Source organism: Nelumbo nucifera, chromosome 7, assembly GCF_055504915.1.
Source record: "Nelumbo nucifera cultivar China Antique chromosome 7, China Antique-T2T, whole genome shotgun sequence".
NCBI classification, from domain to species: Eukaryota; Viridiplantae; Streptophyta; class Magnoliopsida; order Proteales; family Nelumbonaceae; genus Nelumbo; species Nelumbo nucifera.
In genome coordinates, this window is record NC_142655.1 from 36,660,307 (window position 1) to 36,687,626 (window position 27,320).

A 27,320-nucleotide genomic window follows, 5' to 3' on the forward strand; every position below is an offset into this window, starting at 1 on the left:
TTTCTTGGCCTTTAAAAACACCTCCACAGATTTTGCCCACGGCACATAGTTCTCACCATTCAACTTAATAGATGTCATTTGAACATTTAGGTAATTTGGAGAAATCATAACGCCTGTTTTATTGTCATTTTCATCTCCAATTGATGCCATCTTAACTAATTCACCTTCAAATATTCAGCACAATCTCACGCACTTCCACAAAACTTATCTCACTTTCAGCACCACCACCTTCTTCAAATACACATTGCACATCAAATACAAAAGCTGAAATCACTCAGTCATTAAATCCAACACAGGAATCAGTATAAACACCACCACATGACACAAGGTTTCACTTTCAACTATTCAGAAGCATCCACACACCATTCAACACAGTACAACCACCACCACACCACTGCTGCATGAACTTCAGCAGTCGAAAAAACCCTACTTTCAGCACACATATGAGGTAAAAACAGAGGAGAACAAGGCTGATATGCATACTAGTCACTTCAAACCTCCACAAAAAAAAATATTTTGAACCAAAACACAGCATTTATAGTCCACTATTTGGGCAAAAAAACAGAATTGTTCATACCTGTCCACAAACAGCCCTCTTCGTATCACAGAATAGAGGGCATCTAGTACACAACCTCAATGACCACCACCACAGTAACTGGAGGGATACTCACCTCCAAAACCACAAAATGGCTACTCTTTTTTGGCCTCTTGTCGAGCTTCCACTCAGGCTAGAAGAAAATCAAAGAAAGCTGAAATGGTTGGCAGCGAACCCAGGAAGAAGACAAACAGTGAGGAAAGAAGAAAAAAAGGGAAAAGAGAACTAGGTTTTATTGCTCTGATACCATGTAAAAACCCTATTCGATTCTAGGTTAAAGTAAAGAAGAAGAAGAGAAAGAAGAAGAGGAGGAGGAGGAGGAGAAGAAGGGTTCGGCCAGATTAGGAAAAATCAGTCCACCTCTAGCTGATCCACTTGTATTTATCTCCAATAACATAGTTACAAGAAATATCATATTGTCCCTCATAAGTGATGGGACACATAACTTAAACTTAAATAAAATAGACCTTTCACTCTCAAATAGATAAACCCAAATGACCACCCCTGATTTGTGTATTCTAACAGTTTAAAATGTCAGTGTTGATGGAAATATTGGTCATCCAAATATAGGAAACATGTCATAAATGTAGAAATGTCGAATGGAAACATTGTAAAAGTTATAGATATAGTGGAAACATTGTGAAATATGCAAAAATATAGAATGTTATTTTATGTAATAATAAAAGAAGCACAGGTGACCCTTTTAAATTATTATCTTGTTCTATATCATCAAACAAAACTAAGGTTAATAGGTAAAATAACATGCTACAATGTTATCCTGTAAACTTTAACAGTCAAAACTGCATGATAGAGTGAGATCGAGCAAAATCTGAACTCATAAAAAATGCAATTGATTCTAATAGATCAACCAAATAATTTATTATGCAAATAAAAAATTAAGATATATCTTCATTTTTGAAAAGAATTTCAAGCTGGCTCGAAATGGTAATAATGTCCATAAGGCAGGCAATAACACTGTTACTTTACAGATCTATAATATTGTCGCTGATTTATGTTATAATACCATCTCTTGGACTCCACCTAAGTTTTCACTGGGGAGTATGTCAACTCCAGTAGTATTTCAAGTTGATACCCACGGAAATAGAAATATGTTTTGGAAATATTAGGAAATTTATGGACATTTTAAACCATGGCCCCCACTTAACTTCTTGGACGGTGGAACCATTCTGAATGTATAGAATTCCCCATCCCCTTCATCCTTCTCAACACCCGTGAATGTGGATAAACCTGTTGAAGTATACATATGATGAATGTTTCATTTTGGATGTTGCTTCCTTGAATGCTTTGGAGAAGGATTAACTGATATTATTTTTTTCCCATTTTTCTTCTAATACATTCACATCCCTTTTTTTTTATAGGAAACAGTTACTTTCATTAAAAATTATTAAAACATTGCATTACATCTAAAAAATTCCAAAGCTGAAATACTGAACCCAGCCAAATTCATAACCATTGTTACAAAACAACCCAGAAAAGTTCACTCCGGTTTGATCCTTGTTTGGCTAAAGCATCGGCCAGGCCATTTGCTGTTCTTCTAACCCATTGGAAGTTTGCTTCAACTTCCCTTGTAAGACACCATACCTCTCTCATAGCTTGCCTGTGGTTCCAGATTCCCAAATTTCTAGTTTTCATCCAGTCTATTACTAATCTTGAATCCCCTTCCACTTCAATCTGGTGCAGTCCCATCTGTTTAGCCAGTGTCAGACCTTCAGCAATGCTAAAACCTCAGCTCTTAACAAATCGTCCACTCCTGTAGTCCCCAAAAAAAGAACCAAAATTTTTCCTTCCCCATCTCTAAAGACTCCTCCTACACCTGAAGGCCCTGGGTAACCGGGTTACCAAAAGAATTGCCATCAAAATTGAACTTGATTTTTTGTTGTGTAGAGGCTGCCCAACTCTCTTGAATTTCTGGACTAGATCTTGAGGAGTTTGCTATTGAACTGCACCCCCTAATTATATCATCCACTGTGAATTCCTTAAACAACTCATCTGATTGTACCCAATGCACTACCTTGATAGTGGTGCAGTCAATCAAAGCCTCCCTCGATTTTCTTTTTCCTTGAAAGATTCTGTTATTTCTTTCCTTCTCAGATTTAAATTGTTCACTAACATCTATTAGTCTTGACATAAATACTACCTATGTTGTAGTAAATTTCATACGAATATAGCAATGGAAAATAGAAATTCAACATTCTTAGATGCTCGTATTATTATGTTCTGCTATATATTTTAGTACTGGATACTGGAGAAATGCTTTTATAGTAAAATTTCTATGGATTTCTCATTGTACTAATCAAATTATATTGTATGACATCTGATAATAGTCTTGTTGTTTTGTTAAATAAAGACCATATGGTATGCCATAAGAAAGATTTGAATGTTAGAACCTTAGTTTTCACTTGGTATAATTATTATCACCAAACTGGCATAACTTTGACGCTAGAAAGCATAGCACAGTTCAGTGTAATGGACAAGATTTAACAATTTCTTATCCATGTCCAGTATTTTGGGAGAAGAAGAGTTGTAGTCTTGTTTCTTTCCTTGTATATACACAGTAGGGAATCTTAGTCTTTAAAGACAGTCAACTGGTGTGGTTTTGTTACATAACTTGTAGTGTTAGCTAACTTGTATACTGAAACCAAGATTCAACATTTCTTCCCAGTCTCATCATGATTTTCCTAGGTTAACATGATTTTGTCAAACAGATATTCACGAGATGGCACCCAAAAGATGCCTGCAGGCCCATTATTGATGAAGCACCAGTATTTTATCCAAATGATGAGGTATTTTTTATTGCTATCATAAGGTTAGATATCAATTCAATGTCTTTAATGGAGTTTCACATTGTTTACTCTTTGACTTGATGCTCCATTCATCAGGAGTTTGAAGATGCACTTGGTTATATTGCAAAGATACGCAAGGAAGCAGAACCTTATGGTATCTGCCGGATTGTGCCACCTCCTTCTTGGAAGCCACCCTGCCCTCTAAGAGAAAAGAGCATATGGGAACATGCTATGTTTTCTACACGAATTCAGCAAGTAGATAAGCTCCAAAATAGGGAGCCAATGAAAAAGAAATTAAGAAATCGTAGCCACAGAAAGCGCAAAAGAAGAAGGCGCTCAAGGATGGGGACGACTCAGAGACGTACAAGTTTTGATGGCTATGACACTAATGAATGTGTTGCCTCTGACACAGACGAGAAGTTTGGGTTCCTTTCAGGTTCTGATTTCACTCTTAATGATTTTCAGAAATATGCTGATGATTTCAAAGAGAATTATTTTGGAATGAAGGATGTCGAAGAGAACTTAAACTTTGTCAGGGACGAACCCAAGGAAATGTGGGTTCCCTCAGTAGAGGATATTGAAGGTGAATATTGGAGGATAGTTGAGAGACCAACAGAAGAAATAGAGGTATTGATATATGGTCTTCCATATGTCCTATTATTGTTTTTGAATTTCCATTGCATTTGACTTTATTGATATCATTGCAGGTGTATTATGGGGCTGATTTGGAAACTGGAGTATTTGGGAGTGGATTTCCTAAAGGATCACATTTGAACCCTATAGACAACTTGGATAAGTATGTAACGTCAGGCTGGAATTTGAATAACTTCCCACGCCTGCCCGGGTCTCTACTTTGCTATGAAAGAGAAGAGATCTCAGGGGTTCTGGTGCCATGGTTATACATTGGGATGTGCTTTTCATCATTTTGTTGGGTAAGTCTTGGAGGCAATTATGATTAAGCTTTTAAAAAAATAAAATTATGTGGTAACAGCAAGAGAACTATGCAATTCATTCATCAAAATGATGCTTTTAAATGCTAATAAGTGTGTAATCTTCTTTGTATTTTCAATGTTTTAGTATTATACTACTGAAATACTTATCTTATACAGCAAGGATAATAAAAAAATAGCCAGAATTTGATGATTAAATAGGAAAAAGCTGTAAAGAAGAAGAAAAGAGAGAAGAGAATGAGGAGAAAAACACTACAATCGTGGGAGCTCATGTGAGCCCCCACTAGCTTTTAAATTAACTGCTGTAACTGACCAAAAATTACAATAATTCCCCTAGATAGGCAGCAGCAATGAAAAAGGCCTGTGAACAGCTAATTGAGGCCCATGGGCCGAATAATGGAAATAATAAGAAAGTCCAACAATAAAAAAACAGAAACAAAACAGTAACTCAACTAACTAAGCAACAATAAAGCCCATAATATGCTGGTTGATCTGTCAAAAGAAATGTATCATATAATATTTATGAAATTTAAATCAAATAATAAAAGTAGAGGTTTATAAATTTTTTAAATGAACAGTGTGACAGTACCTATAATGAGTGTAACGACCAATGATGCTTGTTAGGTAAAACCTTTCCTATAGGTGTAGTGTGTAGTTCAGAAAACCAGAAGCTATGATAGTGGCGCAATATTAGCACTGTATTTGCCATTTTCAGAACCATGTCTTTGGTTAAACTTTTCAAGCATAGATATGGATGCCACCATGATGTAGATAAAGTAAAGTAATAAATATTATTACCAGAATATTTGGAAAGATGGAACAATAGAATGTATGTGTAGAGAAGATGGGCCGAATGGCCCATAGGCTGTTATTCTATGTTATATTTATGTTCTTTTCTGTAATGGGCTTTATTCTGGGCCCATCCTCTTCTATACTGTGTTTTTGTAATTTCTTGCCCAACCAAGGGCCTCTCTTGTAATTATTCAAGAATTAACTTAATAAAATTGTATTAAAGTGTTAGAGGGGGAGATTAGTTCGAACCTCTCATCCTCTAACCCTCCTTGCCACCAGCTCTCTCTCTCCATCTTCACCAATCTTTTCAGCTGTTTGCCTTTTCTGGTTTTTCATCTAATCTTACACAGTCCCATACTTCGAAGGGCTGTTTTTCAACTTGGTATCAGAGCGGGCCTGAGCTTGGCGTGGCTCTCATGTGGGTATAGTCCAGCCGACTACATGAGGGTGTTCTAGGGCTGGAAGTTTAGACTCATTCGCCTGATTCTTGGAGTTCATTAGAGGGTGCCTAAGACTCTAATCGCTTGGAGAATAGTTCGGTGACTAGGAAGAATCAGAGAGAAGGATTGTTCGACCTGATTGGAGCTCGAATCAGAGATTGATAAAACTGTAAGTTGCTTCAGTTATTTCAGTGTTACATTTCTGATTTTGGGGGACTGTTAGAGTGTTCAAAACCCCTCTAAATCTGTTCAGCTGTTCAGCTGTGGTCAACCTGATTTAACTTAGAGATTTATGGGTTGGTTTCTCATCTTGTTGGACTGTCAAGTGGCCAAAACCTTTTTGGACTCAGTGGCGCGAGTTCCTACTTCAGTTCAGTTGCTTCTTGGACCTATACGGACTACTCCTGAAGTGGTTCTTACTTGGTGACAGTGGGGTGTTCACTGCTGCATACATAGTGTTCGTAAAAAGGCCCCTTTAATTACTGTGGATTGTGTTTTGCTCTCTTTAGGGCACCTATTGTTGGGAACCTGGAATCCCTAACTAGGAAGCTACTCCAATCGGGTACATAGTGTTTGGAGGTCTGCTGGTTATCTCTTGAAGGCTGAATCAAGCCTTTTTCTTCTTGAAAGAGCTGCCACCGAGCTTGGTTCTCACGGATGTCAGGTCTGAACTGGCCTTGTGAGTTGCTGTGTTTTGTTGCCAATTTAACCCAATCTGAGTTCATCAACAATCAGTACACTAGTAGAAATCGACCGAAACCCTAATTGAAGTTTTTACATGATGGACTCCTCAGATATTGAGAGTAAGAATGTTGCTGAATATGGACATGCTTTAGGAACCCCAGCTGATTCTTTGTTGACTGTGACCACGGTTAAACTGGATGGAACCAACTATCTGGCATGGTCACAATCTGTGAAAATTTATATTTGTAGTAGAGGAAAGTGGGGGTTTATCTCCTGGAGCAAGAAGGCTCCCCTAGAGGATGATCCCTCTTATGAGAAACGGATGCAAGAGAATTACACCGTTATTGGGTGGCTCGTGAATTCAATGCAGCCACAAATTAGTCAACATTATCTATGGATGAACTCAGCTAAGGAAATCTGGGATAGTGTTGCAGAAACCTACTCCCAGAAACTAAATGTAGCCAGAGCCTATAAACTGAGGAGTGATGTGAAGAATTTAAGACAGGGGGAGAAATCCCTTGCGGTATACTTCTCAACCTTGAAATCTCTGTGGCAAGAAATTGATCTAATAGAGGCTGTGACTTGGGACACTTCCAATGATGCAGAAACCTACAGGAAATTAGTTGAAAGAAATAGGGTTTTTGAGTTCCTAACTGGACTAAACCCTGAATATGACATCAAAAAACAAAATATTTTATCCAAGGAAAGTGTCCCATTGTCACAAGCATATGCTTTGGTCAGCAGTGAAGAAAGCAGAAGACAGGTACAGGTTCAAGGGGTTGGCACTAGTGATCACTTTGCAAATATGGGGGTTAAACCCAAAGGAGTTGTAGGGGCTCTAGAAAGAAGGAGGTTGTATGTGAATATTGCATGAAGCCAAAGTACACCAAAGATAAGTGCTGGAAATTACATCCCGGTCTTGTTCCTGTTCGATTCCAGAAGAAACATGATAGTAGAAAGACAGGGAGTGCAAATGTAGCCACTGGTACAGATACTGAAGTTGAGTCTGCCTGTGAATAGTTGGCGGCCATGAAAGTTGAGTATGAAAAATTTGGGAAGATGATCAATCATCTCGAAGGTGTAACTTCATCTTCCAACCCTTTAGGAAGTCCAGCCACCTCTGCATTTGCTCACTCAGGTATAAGAGCTTCTGCTAATCATGCAACCACCTCAGGTAATCTTAAGACCCCTTGGATCATCGACTCAGGTGCTTCTGATCACATGACCAACCTTTCTACTTTGTTTGTTTCATATGATTTGCTCCCTGATCGTGATAAAATCACCTTAGCCAATGGCTCTCTTGCCTCTATTTCTGGTAAGGGAACCGTCAAGGCTACAGACTCCTTACTCCTACCTTTCACTCTTCATGTACCTAGATTAAATACAAATTTGTTATCTGTAAGTAGCTTAACCAAGTCATTAAATTGTTGTGTAACCTTCTTTCCTTCCCACTGTGTTTTTCAGGATCTGGAGTCTCGAAAAATGATTGGGAGTGGCCATGAAGTGAATGGAATATACTTGCTCGATACTCCTGGACAATGCCTTGATCAGCCTAGGAATGTTGCTTTTGGTTCTACCTCTTCAGAGTCTGCCAGTCGAATTATGTTGAGTCATTGTCGTTTGGGTCATTTGCCTTTTTCTGCTTTAAGTCATCTATTCCCTGAATTGTTCAAGGGAATCAGTGTGTCCAGTCTTAATTGTGAATCATGTCAGTTATCAAAACATTGTAGAAAGAATTACCCTTTGAGCAATAAAAGATCTTCTTTTCCTTTTAATATTGTGCACTCTGATGTATGGGGGGCCTTACCACTTATCCTCTATGGGGGGCTACAGATACTTCGTCCTGTTTATTGATGATTTTTCTCGATTCACTTGGATATTCCTAACGAAATCTCGTGATGAAGTTCCAAGACTTGTGAGGCAATTTCATGAATATGTTTTAACCTAGTTTGATACCAAGATTAAAATTTTTAGATCTGACAATGCAAAAGAATATTTTGAGAAGAACTTATCCTCGTATCTCTCTAACATGGGGGTTATTCATCAAAGTTCGTGTGTTAGAACCCCTGAACAGAATGGAGTTGCTGAAAGGAAAAATAGACATATTATTGAAGTTGCAAGGAGCCTTTTGTTTGCCTCACATGTTCCTACAAGTTTTGGGGTGATGCTGTTATCACTGCTACCTACCTCATAAACTGTATGCCATCTAGGATTCTAGGGTTTAAATCCCCCTTCAGTCTTCTTCATCCAGACAAGGACCTCTTTCCTATTCCTCTTCGTGTGTTTGGCTGCACCTGTTATGTACACATTCCAAGTGCTCAGAGACATAAATTTGAACCAAAAGCCCACAAGTGTATCTTCCTTGGTTTTTCCCCCACACAGAAGGGTTACTGTTGTTTTGATCCAAAGACTGGCACTCGATATGTCTCAATGGATGTTACCTTTGATGAATTTTCTCCTTTTTATGGTTCCTCTCAGGAAGGACATTGTCCACAGGGGGAGAGTTTGTCACAAGTGTTTGCTCTTCCTCTCCCTGTCCCAGTTGAGTCTCATGATGAGCCTGTGTCCTCTCCAAATCAATCAAGGGAGGACCAGTCACTCCATTCTCCTTGTCCTAGTGTTCCTATCTCTTTACCTCCTCGTCCTACCCACAATCCTAAGGTGTATCAAAGGCAAAGATCCAGGAATGAGCAGGTTGTTTCCCTTCCAACAAGCGAGCCTCATGCACTTCCAATCACAGATGAGACAACAGGTGTTGTTTCAACCCCTTTGGAACCATCTTTCCCGGATCTTGATGTTCCCATTGCTGTTAGGAAAGGAAACGGGAAGTGCATTGCACACTGCATTTCAAAACACCTTTCTTATGGTCTGCTTTCTCCTTATTTTTCTTATTTCTCTTCAGTTGCTTCTAATCCTATTCCCAGGTCTATGTCAGAAGCTCTTGAGATTCCAGAATGGAGAGATGCCATGAAATCTGAAATGGATGCCCTACACAAGAATGATACTTGGGAAGTGGTGGATTTGCCTAAAGGGAAGGATCCGGTTGGTTGCAAGTGGGTCTTTACCATTAAATACCGGGATGATGGGACTATTGAGAGGTACAAGGCCATGCTAGTTGCAAAAAGCTACACACATACGTATGGGATTGACTATCTGGAGACCTTTGCACCTGTTGCTAAGATGACATCTGTGAAGGTTCTCTTATCTCTGGCAGCTCACTTAAACTGGCCCCTTTATCAGTTGGATGTAAAGAATGCATTTCTGAATGGTGACTTACATGAGGAGGTCTATATGTCTCTCCCTCCAGGAATGTACGGAAGTGATATGCAAGGAAATGTATGCAAATTGAAGAAGTCCCTTTATGGCCTCAAACAGTCTCCTAGAGCATGGTTTGAGAGATTTAGAGCAGCACTTGTTAACTTCGGTTATGCTCAGACACAGTCTGATCATACTCTTTTTGTGAAGAGAAGAGAATCTCTGGCAGTATATCTCATTGTGTATGTTGATGATATTGTTGTGATTGGTAATGATTCTTCAAGAATTCGTGCTCTTAAGTCTTTCGTACAGAATTTTAGATTAAGGACCTGGGGTCGTTGAGATACTTCCTTGGCATAGAAGTTGCTAGATCCAAGGATGGGATCCTTATCTCCCAAAGGAAGTATGTCCTTGACTTGCTTTCTGAAACTGGGAAGATGGGTGCTAGACCAGCTGTAACTCCTATTGATATGAGTAACAAACTTTTTGCTTCAGATGGAACATTGTTGGAAGACAAAGGGGTCTTTCAGAGACTTCTTGGGAAACTCCTGTACCTGTGCATGACTCGGCTAGATATTGCATATGCTGTCAGTTGTATTAGCCAGTTCATGAATGCTCCCCGAGATACTCATATGGCAGTCGCAGAACGAATTCTGTGTTATTTGAAAGGCTCTCTAGGAAAAGGAATTTTGTTTACCAGGCATGGTCATATGAAACTTGAAGCCTATACTAATGTTGACTGGGCTGGAAATATTGGTGACAGAATATCTACTTCAGGGTATTGCAGTTTGGTGGCTGGTAATGTTGTCTCTTGGAGGAGCAAGAAACAATCAGTTGTGGCTCGATCCTCAGCAGAAGTAGAATACAGGGCCATGGCACATGGAGTCTCTGAACTGTTGTGGCTAAGGTCATTGATGGAGGAACTTGGGATTGAGTATGACAAGCCAATGATGTTCTACTATGATAATCAGGCCGCCATTAACATTGCCCACAACCCAGTACAACATGATAGAACTAAGCATATTGAGGTTGATAGACACTTTATTCGAGAAAGAGTCTTTTCGGGTGAAGTGTGTCTTCCCTTCATCACTTCTGAAGGACAATTGGCAGATTTTCTCACCAAGGGCATTCCCAAGGCAAGGCTTTAGCATGACACTGGCAAGCTGGGCCTGATTAACATCTATGCTCAGCTTGAGGGGGAGTGTAGAGAAGATGGGCCGAATGGCCCATAGGCTGTTATTCTATGTTATATTTATGTTCTTTTCTGTAACGGGCCTTATTCTGGGCCCATATCCTCTTCTATGCTGTGTTTTTGTAATTTCTTGCCCAACCAAGGGCCTCTCGTTGTAATTATTCAAGAATTAACTTAATAAAATTGTATTAGAGTGTTAGAGGGGGAGATTAGTTTGAACCTCTCATCCTCTAACCCTCCTTGCCGCCAGCTCTCTCTCTCCATCTTCACCAATCTTTTCAGCTGTTTGCCTTTTCTTGTTTTTCATCTAATCTTACACAGTCCCATACTTCGAAGGGCTGTTTTTCAACTGTATGCAAGCCAGGAATCAGTTAGGCTGAGGCCAGGCTGCTACCCCAACAAAACAGAATACCCGATATATAGAAACAAGCTCCCTAGCCTACCCAACTGTGCAGGAACCCTGTGCAATTCATCCTTATTGTCTCCTCTAGATAATCGAATCCAGCAGAAACTGCATCTCTCTAATAAGGTGAAGATACAATCAAAGGACTATATCATCTCCAATGCACCCAATCAATTGTTTGTAACCTTACTATGAAGATTATTTACATGGCTTCTTGCCTATTGCTTAGGGTGAGTTTGGGAGCCAAAGCCAAGCTTTTTAAATGTTGCAGCTGAGGTCACTGTCCAATAGCTGCCACAACATGGCAAAAGAAGCCTTCCCTCATACCGGAAAAAAAAAGAAAATTAGTGGTCGTCAATCCATGTATTTAAGATTTATAATTGTATTAATAGGGTCTAAGGTCCAATTCACAGTTGTACGTATGGGTAATTCCATGGCCAGCCAAGAGAATCACTTTCAGATCATCAGATGGATAATAATCTTGATTGCTCCACTGATCCCTTCATGTGGTTGTCAAAGAAGGGGCCGATATACTAGGAATTTGTACTTTCTAGACCCAGTTGATGAAACCTTTTATATTGGTATAATTTTGTTAAAATATAAGATACGATTGACAACAGTCTAGCTAAAATGTAGCTAAGTATAAGCATTTGTGCCATTATAACTAATTCATTACTGTACCGTTTGTTGTGGTTGGTGATAGCATGTTGAGGACCACCACCTCTACTCCCTGAACTATCTCCATTGGGGTGATCCGAAAGTATGGTATGGAGTTCCTGGAAGCCATGCATCACAATTGGAGGAAGCCATGAAAAAGCATTTGCCTGATCTGTTTGAGGAGCAACCATATTTACTTAATGAACTGGTACAGGGACATTTTTTATATATTTTTATCAGATTTCATCTTGCATATTATGCAGCCTGAACAAATGTAATATACTCTGTGAGGTTGATAAATGTTCTGTTAAAATAATAATTCATCACAATTAACATTCAGATGGACTGTGGAACAAAAAATTGATTATGCAGTTCCATATATCAATATATTCATTTCTTTCATTTAGATTTTTCAACTTCTGAAATGTTAATTTATTTTTGCACATAATTAGCTGAGTTGGTCACTCATCCTCCTGAATGTGGAGGCACAGGATCAAGCCTGCCTAACTGCTGGCTCTCCGTGGTAGTGTCAGGGGACCTCACCTGCATCCTGCTCTGTCCCCACCTCTTAATCCTCCTGTAATGTGTAATTTGTAATCAAAGAAAAACTTTTGCATATAAGTACTTGTCTTTTGAATGATGTATTTTTTAACTACCCTATTAGGACATGATAAAGGAAATTATATTTTGTTTATACAAACAAAAGAAATGCTGTAAGATGGTCTTGACAGAAGGATGGAGGGATGCATACTTCTTTGACCTGTTCATTTTCCCTTCTATGCATAAGTGGCTTCAGAATTACCTTAATGATGGTGTGCATCTAGGAGATCTCTTGAGCCTATAAATCCTGGCAAAGTGATCTAGCATTAGGTGAACAGTTGTTATTTTGCTGTCTGGCTATTTTAATTGACTGAAAGGCTGTGGCAAATTATATGATTATGTTGATCTGATCTGGTCAATTTTGGCAAGAATATTGCCTTGGTTGGAGTAACCTTAGTGGTATCTAATTTCATCTTGGTTTTATATGATGTTATTAATGCATGGTTTTGTGGTCATGTTTGGAATAGGTTACTCAGTTGTCCCCTTCAGTTTTAAAATCTGAGGGGGTGCCAGTGTACCGAGCTGTCCAGAATTCTGGGGAGTTTGTTCTCACCTTTGCAAGGGCATACCATGCGGGGTTCAACTGTGGCTTCAACTGTGCAGAAGCTGTCAATGTGGCCCCAGTTGACTGGTTACCACTTGGACAAAGTGCAGTGGAGCTCTATAGCGAGCAGTGCCGGAAGACATCCATCTCTCATGACAAGTTACTACTGGGTTCGGCTCGGGAAGCTGTCAGGGCCCTCTGGGAGCTCTTGGTACATGGAAAGCAAAGCCCAGAGAATTTAAGTTGGAAAAGTGTTTGTGGGAATGATGGGATACTTACAAAAGCGATTAAGGTAAATCCATTCCTATTATATGCTTTAACAGCAATGAAAATTTCTAAAAGACAAATCTGATTGTGACTTATTCATTTTCTAGGCCCGAGTTGATATAGAGCAGGAAAGAAGAGACAGTCTTCCAATTCTTTTGCGGTCTCAAAAGATGAACAGAGACTTTGATTTGACACATGAACGAGAATGCTTTTCATGCTTCTATGACTTACACCTGTCTGCTGCCAGCTGCAGGTGCTCTCCTGACCGCTTTGCATGTCTCAAACATGCAAAATTTCTCTGTTCATGTGAACCAGGGCAGAGATTTTTCCTTTTCCGTTATAATACAGAAGAATTGGCCACTCTGGTTGAGGCTTTAGAAGGGAATTTAGATGCTTTAACTAAATGGGCATCACAGGATCTTGGATTAGTTAACATCAACAGCATAGAAGCTGGTAACCCTATGTCAGATTTTGAGAGTGAAGCATCAAGAACTGATTGTCTCATGCAGAAGGAAGGAAGTCCCTCTTCAGGAATAGGAGAAATTCCTAACATTAACGAGCCTTGCAAATTGGAATGTTATAATTCTTTGGAAGTCATTCAGTCAAACCAGCAACAAGGACCTCATAGTTTATATGCACCTCATGTCAAGACAGAGGTGGAGAATGGGGTTTGCAATGAAGGATTTCCTATCAAAAAAGATGAACTGAAACGGGACTGGTGTATTAATTTGAATCTTGAGGGTATGTCTGTCGAACATGGAAGTGGGAAGCAAGAAATGTATGAAAGCTATGATAATAAGACAACTGTTGATGTTGCCAAGACCTTTACATCAGTGATTAAGCAGGAAGAAATTCACATTTCAAATGTTTCAAAAGAAATGGAAAAAAGGGACCTTGATAGTGGTGGAAGGGCCCTCTCTATTCCAGTCAGATCAATTTCTGATTGCAACTCAGTTTCACTAAATAATTCTGCTGAGTTATCTTCTCTTATTCCTGTGAGTAAAAGTCATCCTTCATGTTTGAGAGATGCTGGACATCCTTGCAACTCTGGTAGTAGTAAGCTCTTTGGGATTGATCTTTCCATTCCACATTCTTCTTCATTTGCATCATCAAGCAGCATAATCAAAACTGAACTTATGGAACTCAATTCGTGCCTAAAGACTCTAAATGGTGAAAACCATCCAACAAAAAACTTGAATTTACGTGTCGAGCCTATAAACTTTGGCATAACCATGCCGGGAAAGCTTTGGTGCAGTAAAAGTGCCATATTTCCGAAAGGTATGTTGGGTTGGACCTTGTCTGGGACTCTTTCATTTTTCTTTTATAGGATTAACTCTAATTTGCTTGAGATTCTGTTGGTTGGCCTTGGCAGGGTTCAGAAGCCGTGTAAGGTTTTTTAGTGTGTTTGATCCATCACAAATTTGCAGCTATATCTCAGAGGTCCTGGATGCTGGTCTCCTTGGGCCTCTGTTTAAGGTGTGGTTTGTTCTCTTTTTCTGTTTCAAAGAACATTAAGACCTTTATTAAATACTTTGTTTATAGAGACAGGAAAAATTTGTTGTTTCTTAGTCCAACAACAACCAATAATTGACTAGCTGGCTGGATCTATAACTATTTTATCATGGAAAATAATAAGAAACATGAAATTTCATGTTTCTTTCATTTCATTTTTCATTTATTTACAGTAGCATTTGAAAGTCCGAAAAATAGCCACTTATTTCTGAACTAGTAAGACAAGTGCTTATCCTTCTGAGTGCATAGATTTACACCTCTTATAGGCCACTTAATCTGAATTTTTGCTCTGATTAACAAGTTATTGAATCATCACTTATGACTTAATAGTTGTGTAAGTGTTATATTTATTCTTGACCTTTTAAAGCTTTCATAATAACAAGTGTGTACCCTCCTACCCATTTTCAAAAAGAATAAACTGCAGTAGACACTCCAATCAGCTTCTTCAACGTGCCAGTGTAATCAGATTACTGGCACACTGTTCAGATATAAGCTTTTATAACAAGCTCTAATTAGACTTAAAATGTGTCAGACTTCAGATTTCCGAATGCCCTTCCCACTTTCCCTATTCATATTTCAGAAGCTTTTCAAATTTCTATTATTAGTCATAACATCTTATCTTTTTAAAGATTTTGAAGAGGAATCAGAGAATATTTGAGGCAAAAAAGCTGTTATGGAAATCTTTAAAAAGATCCTTGGTGTCATTGACTCCTGGCTAGCTGCAACGGATCTTTTCAGAGATGTTCCCCATCAAAACTATTTTGATCCTATTACGTTGTTTTTTGTAAAATTTGGCAGGAGCTGCAATATATTTATACTTTTGTATAGTGGGTCATACATGCCCATACTTAACATCCTTGTATCAGTTGAATCAATACAGTACTTCACCTTTTGCTCAAAAAAAAATCTTTTGATTTTACTTATCTTTGGGAGAATAATTCAGGTTACGGTGGAGGAGTGCCCAAGTCAGGCCTTTGCTAGTGCCTCTGCTGAGAAATGCTGGGAAATGGTGCTAGAAAGACTGGAACAAGAGATCCAAAGACAACATAACCTAGGGAAAAAAGGACTGCCACCCATACAACCTTTACAGAATCTCAATGGACTTGAAATGTTTGGATTTTTATCCCCGTCCATTATTCAGGTAAAGCTTTCTCAATCCTCCTTGAACTCATTAACTTCTAGTATTTGAGTAAAAGCTTCCTTGCAATTATAAAAGAAAAAGTATCCATTTTTCTCCCTTTATCCTGACATTATCTTTTCTTGCCCATGTGTCTTAAATATAGAGTAGGAACCAAACATAGGATGCACCCATGTAAAAAAAATGATTGTCTAGGCCAAAGAGTTAGCATGATCAGATGAGTGTGATTATCTTGGTGTACTCGTCTGACTTGATATTTTTGGCTTAGGCAATTATCATGGCCCCCAGATCTTCACACTTCTATCTTCTTTATATTGCACTTCCATTCAGTCTATGACAAGTTCTCTTTACATGTCAAAATACCCATACATGTGATAATACACGTGATGTCACAGGCTAGCTGGAAGTGTAGGAGATCTAGAGATATTATTATGTGGGGTCAATCACTTTATGGTCCCAATCCTTGTATCTGAAACAGTTGATGTTATATCATGCTGGATGACCCAGGATCTTCCATGTGTTAACTGAAAAGGGTATGCATGTTTGCCATGAAACCTCCTTGTCTCCCCCATCCCCAAGAAGGAAACCTTTTTTCTAAAGTAAAATTGAAACTTCAATGGCCACCCATGCTTGGGAAAAGTAAGATATACTGCCATATGTATCTGATATGTATTGGGGCTAATGCTCGGTTGGGTTCGTCAACATATAAAACAGAAATAAAAATACACAAGGGGCCAATCTAGATTGCTCATATAGTAGGTAATACTTTTAATTAGCCATGTACCCTCCTTGGGTGTTTGACTTCATAAAACCTTGCTATTTGAATGAATAAGTGCATCCAATCCCATCTCCCCCATCCCCAAGAAGGAAACCTTTTTTCTAAAGTAAAATTGAAACTTCAATGGCCACCCATGCTTGGGAAAAGTAAGATATACTGCTGTATGTATCTGATATGTATTGGGGCTAATGCTTGGTTGGGTTCATCAACATATAAAATGGAAATAAAAATACGTAAGAGGCCAATCTAGATTGCTCATATAGTAGGTAATACTTTTAATTAGCCATGTACCCTCCTTTTGGGTGTTTGACTTCATAAAACCTTGCTATTTGAATGAATAAGTGCATCCAATCCCATCCTCCCTCTACCCCCCCCCCCCTCCCCAAACAGAAGAGAAAAAATCGACTTTTTTTGTCTGATAGGTAGGTCTATTGTTTTGATACTTGGCACCATGGGGGTTTGAGTTGAAAAATAACTGGAACCCCTTCAGTCAGAACTAATATTTGGCACAAATATATGATCCATGAATGTTATTATATTTACATGTATCCACAAGCATGTTGCCATTATAGGTTTGGTTGCTAACTAGGGTATTCACAGGCCATTGAAGCACTTGATCCCTATCATCAGTGCTTGGAGTACTGGGAGCATAGGCTTAATCTCAAAGGGGAAGATTTGAATAAAGTCCCTTTAGTGCAATGTGGGGTTTTGGGCAAGGAACTTGATGGTGAGAAGAGGTATCCTGTTGGTGCAACTTTATCTACAGAGGAATCAAAGACTCGGATTTTTGGCTTTGATTTAATAAAATTGGACCTGGACAAATCAAATACTGGAGTCCATTCAGTTAATGAAGTTCAGTCTGTGATAGGAGGATTGTTCAAGAAAGCAAATACAGATGAACTAAAAATGATGCACAGGATATTATGCAGTGGATCATGGAGCACTGAATGGAGAGTGGCATTCACAACTTTGAACAGGGAGATTCAGAAAATTGTAGATAAATGAGGAGGAAAAGTAGAAAATAAGCCATCATTCTTTTTGTCTGAGGTAACGTTGTTTTTTCATTTTCTTTTTCTAGTCCCTACCTTCCCCATTCTTTTTAGGTCTATTCTTTTCAGGCTCTTTAGAGATCATTAGGGCAAGAGTATGGCATGCATTTCTGCTGTGCCCTCTATGATACATAGGGTTTTTGTTCCAATACCATTAACCAATCACAATTAATTTCAGGCTGCTTGTATATTAGAAATTTATGCACTATAGATAAAGAAAATTTCTTCCAACTTAATGAAATTCATATCCAATTTATCTCTTGCCTGAACTGACTCTAATTCTATATTAGATGTGTATATTAAACCCTTTATCAATGACGATTGTTTAGTCTTATTTTTTCCATCTTGTTTTTTCATTTGTAAATTCTGATACTAGATTCCTTAACAATTACATAGTCTGCATCTCTTCACATTTCCTGCATTATTTTATCTGCTTGGTTCCTACGTAGAAACTAGGGCTTATTCCCTGGCCCTCTGGAACTTCCTGCATTATTTTTCTGAAAGGTTGGGCATTGTGGTTTGGGACTACAAAAGACCCATATAGTGGTATGGAATGGTGATTGGCAACATATTTTAGACTGCATTTGGTTCCAGTACAAATTTCATTTGCACTAGTGCAAATTCCTGGGATTGCAAGAGGACTGAATGTAAATTCTGGTTTACTTTTGCTTCTTTGACTTATTTGTTTGTGTGAAGCAAAATGAAGTTACCTCCACCAGTGGTAGGAGGTGGGTATATTCAGGAGTAAGGTAGGATGCAAGATGCTGTGGTCTTCACTTTATATGATAAAGAATTGAGGTAGGGGGAAGGTAGCTCAAATACTGCATCAGTTGTTGGGATGCGAAATTTGCACTAGTGAGTGCAAAAGAGACAGAAAGTACAAATTTTGTATCAGGTATTAATGCAAATTATAACTACAAATAAACAAAAACAAAAATGAACCAGATATAAATTTTGCACTTAATCGAGATTTGCACTTCGTACAAATGCAGCCTTTAAATTCATTTAATATGAAGCAAAAATTTCAAATTAAATCAAATCCAATTGATGTGAATCTGGCTTAAACGTTTTAAATAAGTGCTGATGTTCACAAACCTTTGAGAGAACATGAAGAATGTGTCTTCAGAGTTTGTAACAAGTACAAATTTGATTCTCAGAAAGGCTTTCTCATGTTCTTCTCTCCACACAAAAGACACATTCTATTTTGTGAAGTCCATTAGAAGTTTTGTTGCTAGTGTTAGGCCAGGGATGAATTTTCTAAGATAGGAGGTTTGTTGAAGAAAGTTTTTAGATGGCTCTTTGAAATTAAAGGTGGCATATTTAGTATAGCTTTCACCTTGCACTCATTAGGGTGAATCCCTCTGTTGTTAACTATACATCCTAAGAACTTTCATATCTTATTTCGAAGGCACATTTCATGGGGTTTATCCTAAGGTTGTACTCTTTGCATCTGTATCTCAATATTGCCACGTGTCATGGAAGATACACGTCATTGCTATTTGATATGTGTGCTTCCTGTGTTCTTCGACCTAAAGGGCATTACTGTAGGCATCTAGCAAGGAAAACATTTCATGGCTTGTAGTGGAATATAGCAAGAGTTCTATGTTTGGTAGAGGGACTTCATCCTTTATTAAGGTGGTGAAAATCAATGCATCATCTATAAAAATGTTAATTGCTATAATCTTATCACGTATAAGGCGTAGGGAAAGTTGTACTACATTTGACAAGCCACCCATATGTGAAATGGGCTTGATGAATCCTATTTGAGTAATTTCTCTATTTCCTATTTTATTTTGAGTTATACATCTGAACGGAGGACTCACGGGGGTTGTTTGACCGAGTGTGCAATAGGGTTTATGTGTAGTGAGTAAGCCACTAAGTCGAGTTCAAGGTTAGGCATCTCATCCTACGACCATGAAAAGATGTCTTTAAACTCTTAAAGACTTATTTCTTCTAGCTTTCCATTAACTACGTCAATGCTCTCTTGGAACATCCGCGGGGTGAGTGATATCATAGCCTCACATTTTATAGGTCTGTCTATGTCACCATACCTCTCCTTGATTCAAATGCCCTTCATAATTTTCTGTTTTTTTGAATCTTTTTTATTTTTTTAATTTCACATAATTACCGATTAAATCAATAAGGAAATCACATATGCTTAACTATTTCTAACAACCATAAAGAAAGAGGGATTTGCATTTCTAATGCTTAGCCAAATGGCACCACTTTCCTGCACTTTCTCCTAAATTGTCTCTAATTCCTATTTATCTCCTAAATTATCTCTAACTCCTATTTATCTCTTAAATTATCTCTAATTTAGTAGAGAGGTTATCTCCTAAACTATTTCTAATTCCTATTTATCCTCTCCCCTACTTTTTATTTATATCTATCTAAAGAAAATTTCAATTAAAAAAATTTAGAATTATTTAAATGTTATAACGAAATTATATATTAAATTTAAAATATATATTCAAAACACAAAAAATTAGTAGATTTAATAATATTCATATTATTAATAATTCAATATTTTTACAAAATTCATCATGAAATTATGTAGTAACAATATAATTTATAATTTTGCGAATTATTCAATTTAAATGTTATTCAAATAATAAAAAATTAACATTAAAAATTAAAACATTATTTAAATATTTCAATAACTACAAATCTTAATTTACAAACATTAAAAATAGCTAAATAATATAACAAAATATTTAATATTATTTAATAACATTAAAATAAATAAAAATCAAATAATGAAAATTTTTAAATATTTTACATATTATTTAAATATTTAAATAAAAAAATATTTAACATTACAAAATTTTAAATAGTTAAGCTAACGAAATTAAGTAATAAATTTAAAAAATTATTAAAAGTAGAAAAATAATTATAATAGAATTCATAATATTCATATTAATAATAATTTAATATTGTATAAAATTAATAATGAATTATTTAATAATAGTAAAATTATAATTTTATGGATTATTAAATTAAATAAATAATTAATATTTTAAGAATTTAAATAATAATATTATTTCAATAACTAAATAATATTGTAAATAACTTATTTCACTTATATCAGTTAATAATTATAGAAAATAACTATCAACAAAATTATATTTATTAGTAATAATTTTACAATAATAGTGTATATTCATTATAAATTTATATATACTATAAATAATATTTATTTTATTTTCAATAATTATTTATTGTTTTTTATAAATATGCTTTCAATAATTATTTATAAATCTATTTTCATTTTGTTATTTAATAGAAAATTATCAATAATTATTGGAGATTAAACAACTATTATTTAACTTTTGAAATTTAATTTATCGTATTTATTGTATTTGTTACAAATTTATTTTTAGTAATTATATATTTTTTATAATTTATAGATTAATACTTATTAGAGATTAAACTATTACTTGAGATTACACTAATAATTTTGTAATTATTGTATTTTTATTATATATCTATTATATTTTATTATAAACTTATTTTCAATGTTTGTGTACGTTTGCTATAAATTTTCAATAATTATTGGAGATTAAACTATTGTTATTTATTAGAGATTAGACTATAGATTTAGTTGAGATTAGGAGTGTTCAATGATTAGTTCAGTTCAGTTGCAGGCTGTTTCGCAACCAAATTGATCTGGTCAAGTCCGCAGTTTGTCACTCGAAACCGATTGACCATTAGTGAATACCCACCAACCGATTGACCATTAGTGAAAACCCACCAACTCGGGTTGTATCGATTTGGATCTATTTTCGGTTTAGTTTGTTCAAAAGATTTAAACTTATAGTTTTAATTTTCATAAATTACAATGATATTATTAAAAAGTAAATTAAAAAAAATTAAATCTATGATATAAAATATTTTAGACTAAGAAATATGGAAATTTTTCTATTTTCTCATATTAAAAAATTAAATTTAAAATATAAAATATTAATATATATTTATTAAACCCAAGCCGATATGAAATACTAGAAAACCAACCAGCTTGGGTTGAGTTTGATCGAATTGTTTATTAAAAAGTTAAAATATGAAACAATTATATACTCTCGTATTTCTATTGTTTAACTTTTGCTTAATAAAGCTCGTGCGTCGCACGGGTCCCTGTCACCATGCCTCTCCTTGCTCCATTATCCTCACCTTGACTTTCTCTCCTCTCCCCTTTTCATCACTCCCACTAAGCCATGTCACCTAACTACCTAAAAATATTCCTATAATCTCTCTCCTAAGGTATCTCATTTAAACCAATAGGAAAGTATTATGTTGCCTCACTCCCTAATCAATTTCTAAAATGCATCCCCCCAATTCCCTCATTTAAAATATTATTAATTAATAAATATTTAAATATGGTTAATATTTAATCCCACCCATATTCAATGAGTATTAAATAGCGTTATTACCAAAAGTTAATAAATATAGTTAGTAAATTACCAAAAATTAAATATTCTTATTAGTATGGTTAGTAAATTATAAAAAATTAATAAATATTGTTATTTACTCATTAACAACATTTTATAAAAATTGAAACTCTATAATTAATTTCTATAAAATTGAGAATTATATTTAACATTTATCAAAAAGTATAAAATTTTAGTTATTGCTATTATTATAATTAGTAACAAATACAACTGGGATAACAAAATATTATAATTTTAGAAAATGAAATTACTAATTAATTTATATTGAAAAATAAAAGATAAATTGGTGTAATTTTGTTAGTAAACTACCAAATAAAAATAGATATTTAATAACAATTAAAAAAAATCAATAAATCCTCATAATTACACAAATGTAATAAAATTTTCAAAAGTTTTCATAAAACTACATTTTTGTGAAATAACATTTTTAAAATTAAAAGATATAAAGTATTTGATTTATTTAAAATGCATTAAATAATTATTGAAAATTATTAGAATATTTTGGGAATTTTAAGAAAATTTGTTACATTTGATAGATTTTGGAAAACCATTGAGAAATTATGTACTTTTCACTGCAAATTATTGAAAATTATTAAAGATAAATGACTATGGGAAACAGAAAACTATAATTTGAACAAATAATTACACAAATTATTAAGATAAATTAGTATAATATTGGAAAAAGGAAATTATTTGTTAGTTTATATTAGAAATTATAAGATAAATTAGTATAATTCTATAAGTAAACCATTTAAAAAGAAAATAAATTATTTAATAAGAATTTAAATAAATTTGAATAAATTTTCAAAATTATAGTACAACAAAATTTCCAAAATTTTCATAAAATTACATTTTTGAATATTAAAGACAATTTAGTGTACTTTTAGAAATTCACCATGTCGTTGATACTCAATATATAATTTTGATCATTTCTATCATCAAATTGAATATTGGGTTGACGGGGACAGTGTTTTCAAATTTGGATCAAACCAAATGGTTAGACCGTAAAAATTGGAAACTGGACATCGTTTCACCTCAAAACCGCTTTTTGTCCAAAAACTATTTATTTGGTTAGCAAACCACTGACCTAGGCTGTCAAATTGTCAACCCGAACAATAATTTTTGGCCTTTTTTTTTCTAATTTTTTATTTGATTTTTGTTAGAGCGTGTCATCCGTTCGGATCGAACAGTCGGACCGTTAGACCCTAGAACGGTTCCCTATCCGGTCCAATTTTAAAAACCTTGGACGAGGAGTGGATGCCTTGCCTTGAGCTTGGCTTGGTGTGCAGCATGGCTTGACCCAAGGCCCAATGCATGGACCAACCCGACCCATGGCACGGCACAGGCCCGTGCAGGCTCGGGTCGTGGGCCAGCATGACACGATTCGCACTTTGTGCGGGGCACATGTGAGTCGTGTCATGCCGACCTAGCATGACCCAATTTACACCTCTACTTCAACCCACCCAATACTAGGGATGAGATAGGGAGTTTTGAGGATTCTCCATCCTTGATGAGGAGTGGGGTGCCCCTGAACTCGCTTGACATTGAGGAGCGGTGTGCCTTGCCCTTGAACTTGCTTGACATTGAGGAGTGGTTACCTTGTCCTGAACTTGTGTGACACTAGGGATGGGGTAGAGTGTCTTGACTATGGGGCAAGGAAAAGGACGGGGTGCCTTGCCTTGAACCCACCCCATTGTTATTCCTATATAATTATTAATTATTAGTGGAATTAATAAAAATGTAACTTTTACAATGATTTTTATTTATTTAAAGTTAATCAAAATTTCAAATAAAAATAATAAAAAGAATAAAAATTATTAAAATTACTATAAATTATTAATAAAACTAAATTTATTAAAAAATATTTATTCATATTCAATTAATAATAATTACTTTTTATAAATCAATATTAAATGAAAAATAAAATTTAGATTTTCCCGTGCATCGCACGGGTCGCTGCTAGTTAATTTTTGTAAGTGATTTACTATTTTATGTTTGGATTTATGTGGCGTGGCTATTGGTGGGTTTATAGTTTGCTCCTCTTTATTTTCAATTTCGAGTGCGGTTTCAGTCCAAGTACGTTTTGTCCGTATACCGTTCGTGCATTTCGAGGACGCGCCGCGTATCTCCGAATCGTGTGAAGTGCTGAAGTGTGCGAATGGGTTTAAACCCCGTTAGTGGTGTCTACCGTTAGTGGTATCGCGCATTCGTCTCCTCTCCTGTCGCAGATTCACGCTGTCTCCTCTCTGCCTGGCGGCGACTGCAAAATCATCACCGCCGGCGACAAACAATCATCACCGCCGGCGGATCAACCTCAGGTATTGTGATTTTTGCATCTCATCTTACTTGCACCTCTTCTGCTTCCATGAAAACTAACCCATGGCGACTGCGAACCAACACTGCCGGCGACAAACAACTATCATCGGCAGCGGAAGAAGAACCTCAGGTTGTCTTCTTTGCATCTTTTCTTCTTCCATCACAACTAGGGTTTAATCCTCAGCAATTTCTAAAATTATTTGTATGATCTCTTCTTCCATGAATCAGAGGGGAGGACACGCATTCCATTCAACCTTCTCATTCTTCCGAAATCGACCTGGTTCAAAATCCATCTCCCTCAACCGCTATCGCCACCACTGCCACGGGGTCAAGCTCTACTAGGACTTCACTCGTGCTGTGTACTCCCAGAATTCGGCTGAGCCCGATTCAGGGTTTTACATTGCCGTTGCCTGTAACTCTCGTATTGAATTCTTCCTGGGCGACCTCCGAGACGATGCACTGCACCGCACTGGAGCTGTTCGGGTGTCTCCATCAGCGGAGCCTGCATTGCTGTCCCGTCGTGAGCACGTGTTTGGGCATCGGAGTTACACTACTACAACTCAGTTTTCAGAGTCGAAACATGAAATCGGGATCGAATGCGGTGGTGGACTGTTGAGAGTGAAAGTGGATGGTAAGATAAGCCTGGTTGTAAAGAGATTGGCCTGGAAATTCAGAGGGAATGAGCGCATTGTGGTTGGCTGGTCGGAAGTGGAATTCTATTGGGATGTTTTTAATTGGGTAACCGAGCCTGGAAGAGATGGCGATGGGCATGGAGCGTTTCTGTTTCAGGTGGGAGATGGCGGTGTGTTGCCGGAAATGATGGGCCCATAGAAGAGATTGATGAAGAAAAGCTTGCCATCTTCCTCCTCGTCTATGATCTCATTATCACCTTATCCGTCGTGTTCAAGCGTCTTACAGTGGGCAGAAGAGAGCAGTGATGGAGGAAGGAGTTCTTGTAATTTTAAAAATTAGTGAGGATTAAACCCTAGTTTTGATGGAAGAAGAAGAGATGCAAAGAAGACAACCTGAGGTTTTTCTTCCGCCGGCGGTGATGGTTGTTTGTCGCCGGCGGTGATGATTTTGCAGTCGCCGCTGGGCGGAGAAGAGAGAGTGTGAATCTGCGAGAGGAGAGGAATGGAGAGGAACCGAATGCGCGGCACCACTAACGACAGACATCACTAACGGGGTTTAAGCCCGTTCACACGCTTCAGCACCTCACACAATTCGGAGAACACGCGGCGCATCCTCCGAATGCACGAATGATGCGCGGACAAAACGTGCCTGGACTGAAGCCGAACTCTCAATTTCAACTTCAAGATAGTGCTGTGATGGTGTATTTTTCACATGTGTAAAGTGATTGGAAACCGATTAAGTTTCTCCTTAAACAAAATGTTGTTGAAATGAAATAAGAGATAGTCTGATCATACAAAACACAACATACTACTTTGAAAGTGAAACAAAAATATGAAATCTATCCAATAGAGTACATGGATACAAATCATTGCCTTAGTAAGTATCATTACAAAATATTTATATGTATTTGTACCCATGTTGATATTGAACCTACCCTTGTTGCATGTCACCGAGAGTCTCTCAGAAGTCTTGGAGAAAAAAAAAAGAAGGGGTAAAGAAAGAATCCTAAACTAATAATATTTCCATTGAAGTTGTTCATAGGGAGATGAACATAATAACCAAGACGAAGTAACAAGATTGACTTAATCAATGAAAGATATAGTTTGTTCCTATAAACATTAATTAGCTGGATGGGTGGTATGGTGCATAGTGGTGATAATTGGGCGGGTTGGGTTGGGTTTGGCTCGGGTTGAGTTTTAATTCAACTTATTTAACTTGTTAAGTCGTTAATGACCCAGTTATATAAAATTTTATGGGTTGGGTTCAACTCAAATTCACTTTAATCCAATCAAGTCCGTCCAAACCTATTAATCTTATATTTATGTACTTAAAACAAAAAACTAACTCTTTTAACAAATAAGTTAGTCATAGCTTAGTGGTAATAGTAGTTGCTATTTACATAATTGGTGAATGTTCAAATTACATTTCATGCATGTTATTTTTATACAAGCAGCGAAGCCATCTAACTATGTTTGGGTTTTGGATTTGACGAACTACATTGGTTCAAACTGGTCAGACCAACTTGAACTATCTAATCGGATTGTCTTCGAGGTAATCACATCAAGTTCAATAATGGTTGAACTGTTTAGATCCGGATCAGTTCGGTCGGACTAAACCCCGCCCGAACCGGTTTAGTCCAGTTGGACAAAACCGACCAGACCGATTCAATTCGGTCGGACCAGACCTCGACCCGATCGGACTGCTATAGTTCGGTCGTGCCAGACCCCGACTAGGATGGTTCAATCCGGTCGGACTAGTCCGGACTAGTTCAGTCAAATGGTGGATTGACTTGGGTCGGCTCATATCAGGCTTGTGCACGGGTTTAGGGCTGAACCGATTGACCCGAAGTGGGTCAAAAGAAGTAAATAAGGCCGGGTCGGATTCGGGTCGGGTCGTGCGGATATGAACCAAACTAGGCAAAGAAAGCGGGGTGGTTTAGGGTTTGGACCCCACCCAGTCTGACCTGTTTTGGATTTGGGTCGACATGGATCAACTTGTATCAGGTTGAGCTGGGTTGTGTGAATAATGGTTGGACTGGACGACCCAAACCAGGCAAAGTAAGCAGTACCGAGCCATCCCGTCCTAGGTCTATTTTGGATTCAGATCGACCCAGATCGGTATATGTTGGATCGGAACTGCATTGAACTAGTTCGGACTTAGGTCAAATTGATTTGGATTTATGTTGGGTGAAGTGTGTTGATTTAAGACAAAACTAAATTTAGTCAATAATTAATAGAAAATTAATGAATTAATTATAAATTATTTA

At 36.9% G+C, this 27,320-nt stretch overlaps 1 protein-coding gene across 8 annotated transcripts in view; it reads left to right on the forward strand.

Moving 5' to 3' along the window:
• The window catches only part of LOC104598355 (lysine-specific demethylase JMJ18), a 49,950-nt gene extending 32,021 nt beyond the window's left edge, over positions 1 to 17,929 (forward strand). For 7 of the 8 annotated variants that reach the window (XM_010260383.3, XM_010260380.3, XM_019197949.2 and 4 more), the window contains 9 exons: positions 3,322 to 3,399; positions 3,496 to 4,026; positions 4,107 to 4,331; positions 11,819 to 11,980; positions 12,840 to 13,208; positions 13,291 to 14,461; positions 14,556 to 14,659; positions 15,639 to 15,836; positions 17,212 to 17,929. In XM_010260383.3, coding sequence (XP_010258685.1) covers positions 3,322 to 3,399; positions 3,496 to 4,026; positions 4,107 to 4,331; positions 11,819 to 11,980; positions 12,840 to 13,208; positions 13,291 to 14,461; positions 14,556 to 14,659; positions 15,639 to 15,836; positions 17,212 to 17,616 — 3,243 coding nt within the window. In that variant the 3' untranslated portion in view covers positions 17,617 to 17,929. The remainder of the gene's footprint in view (positions 1 to 3,321; positions 3,400 to 3,495; positions 4,027 to 4,106; positions 4,332 to 11,818; positions 11,981 to 12,839; positions 13,209 to 13,290; positions 14,462 to 14,555; positions 14,660 to 15,638; positions 15,837 to 17,211) is intronic. The other variant, XM_088891587.1, reaches the window with a different exon arrangement.
• Positions 17,930 to 27,320: the final 9,391 nt, after the last annotated feature.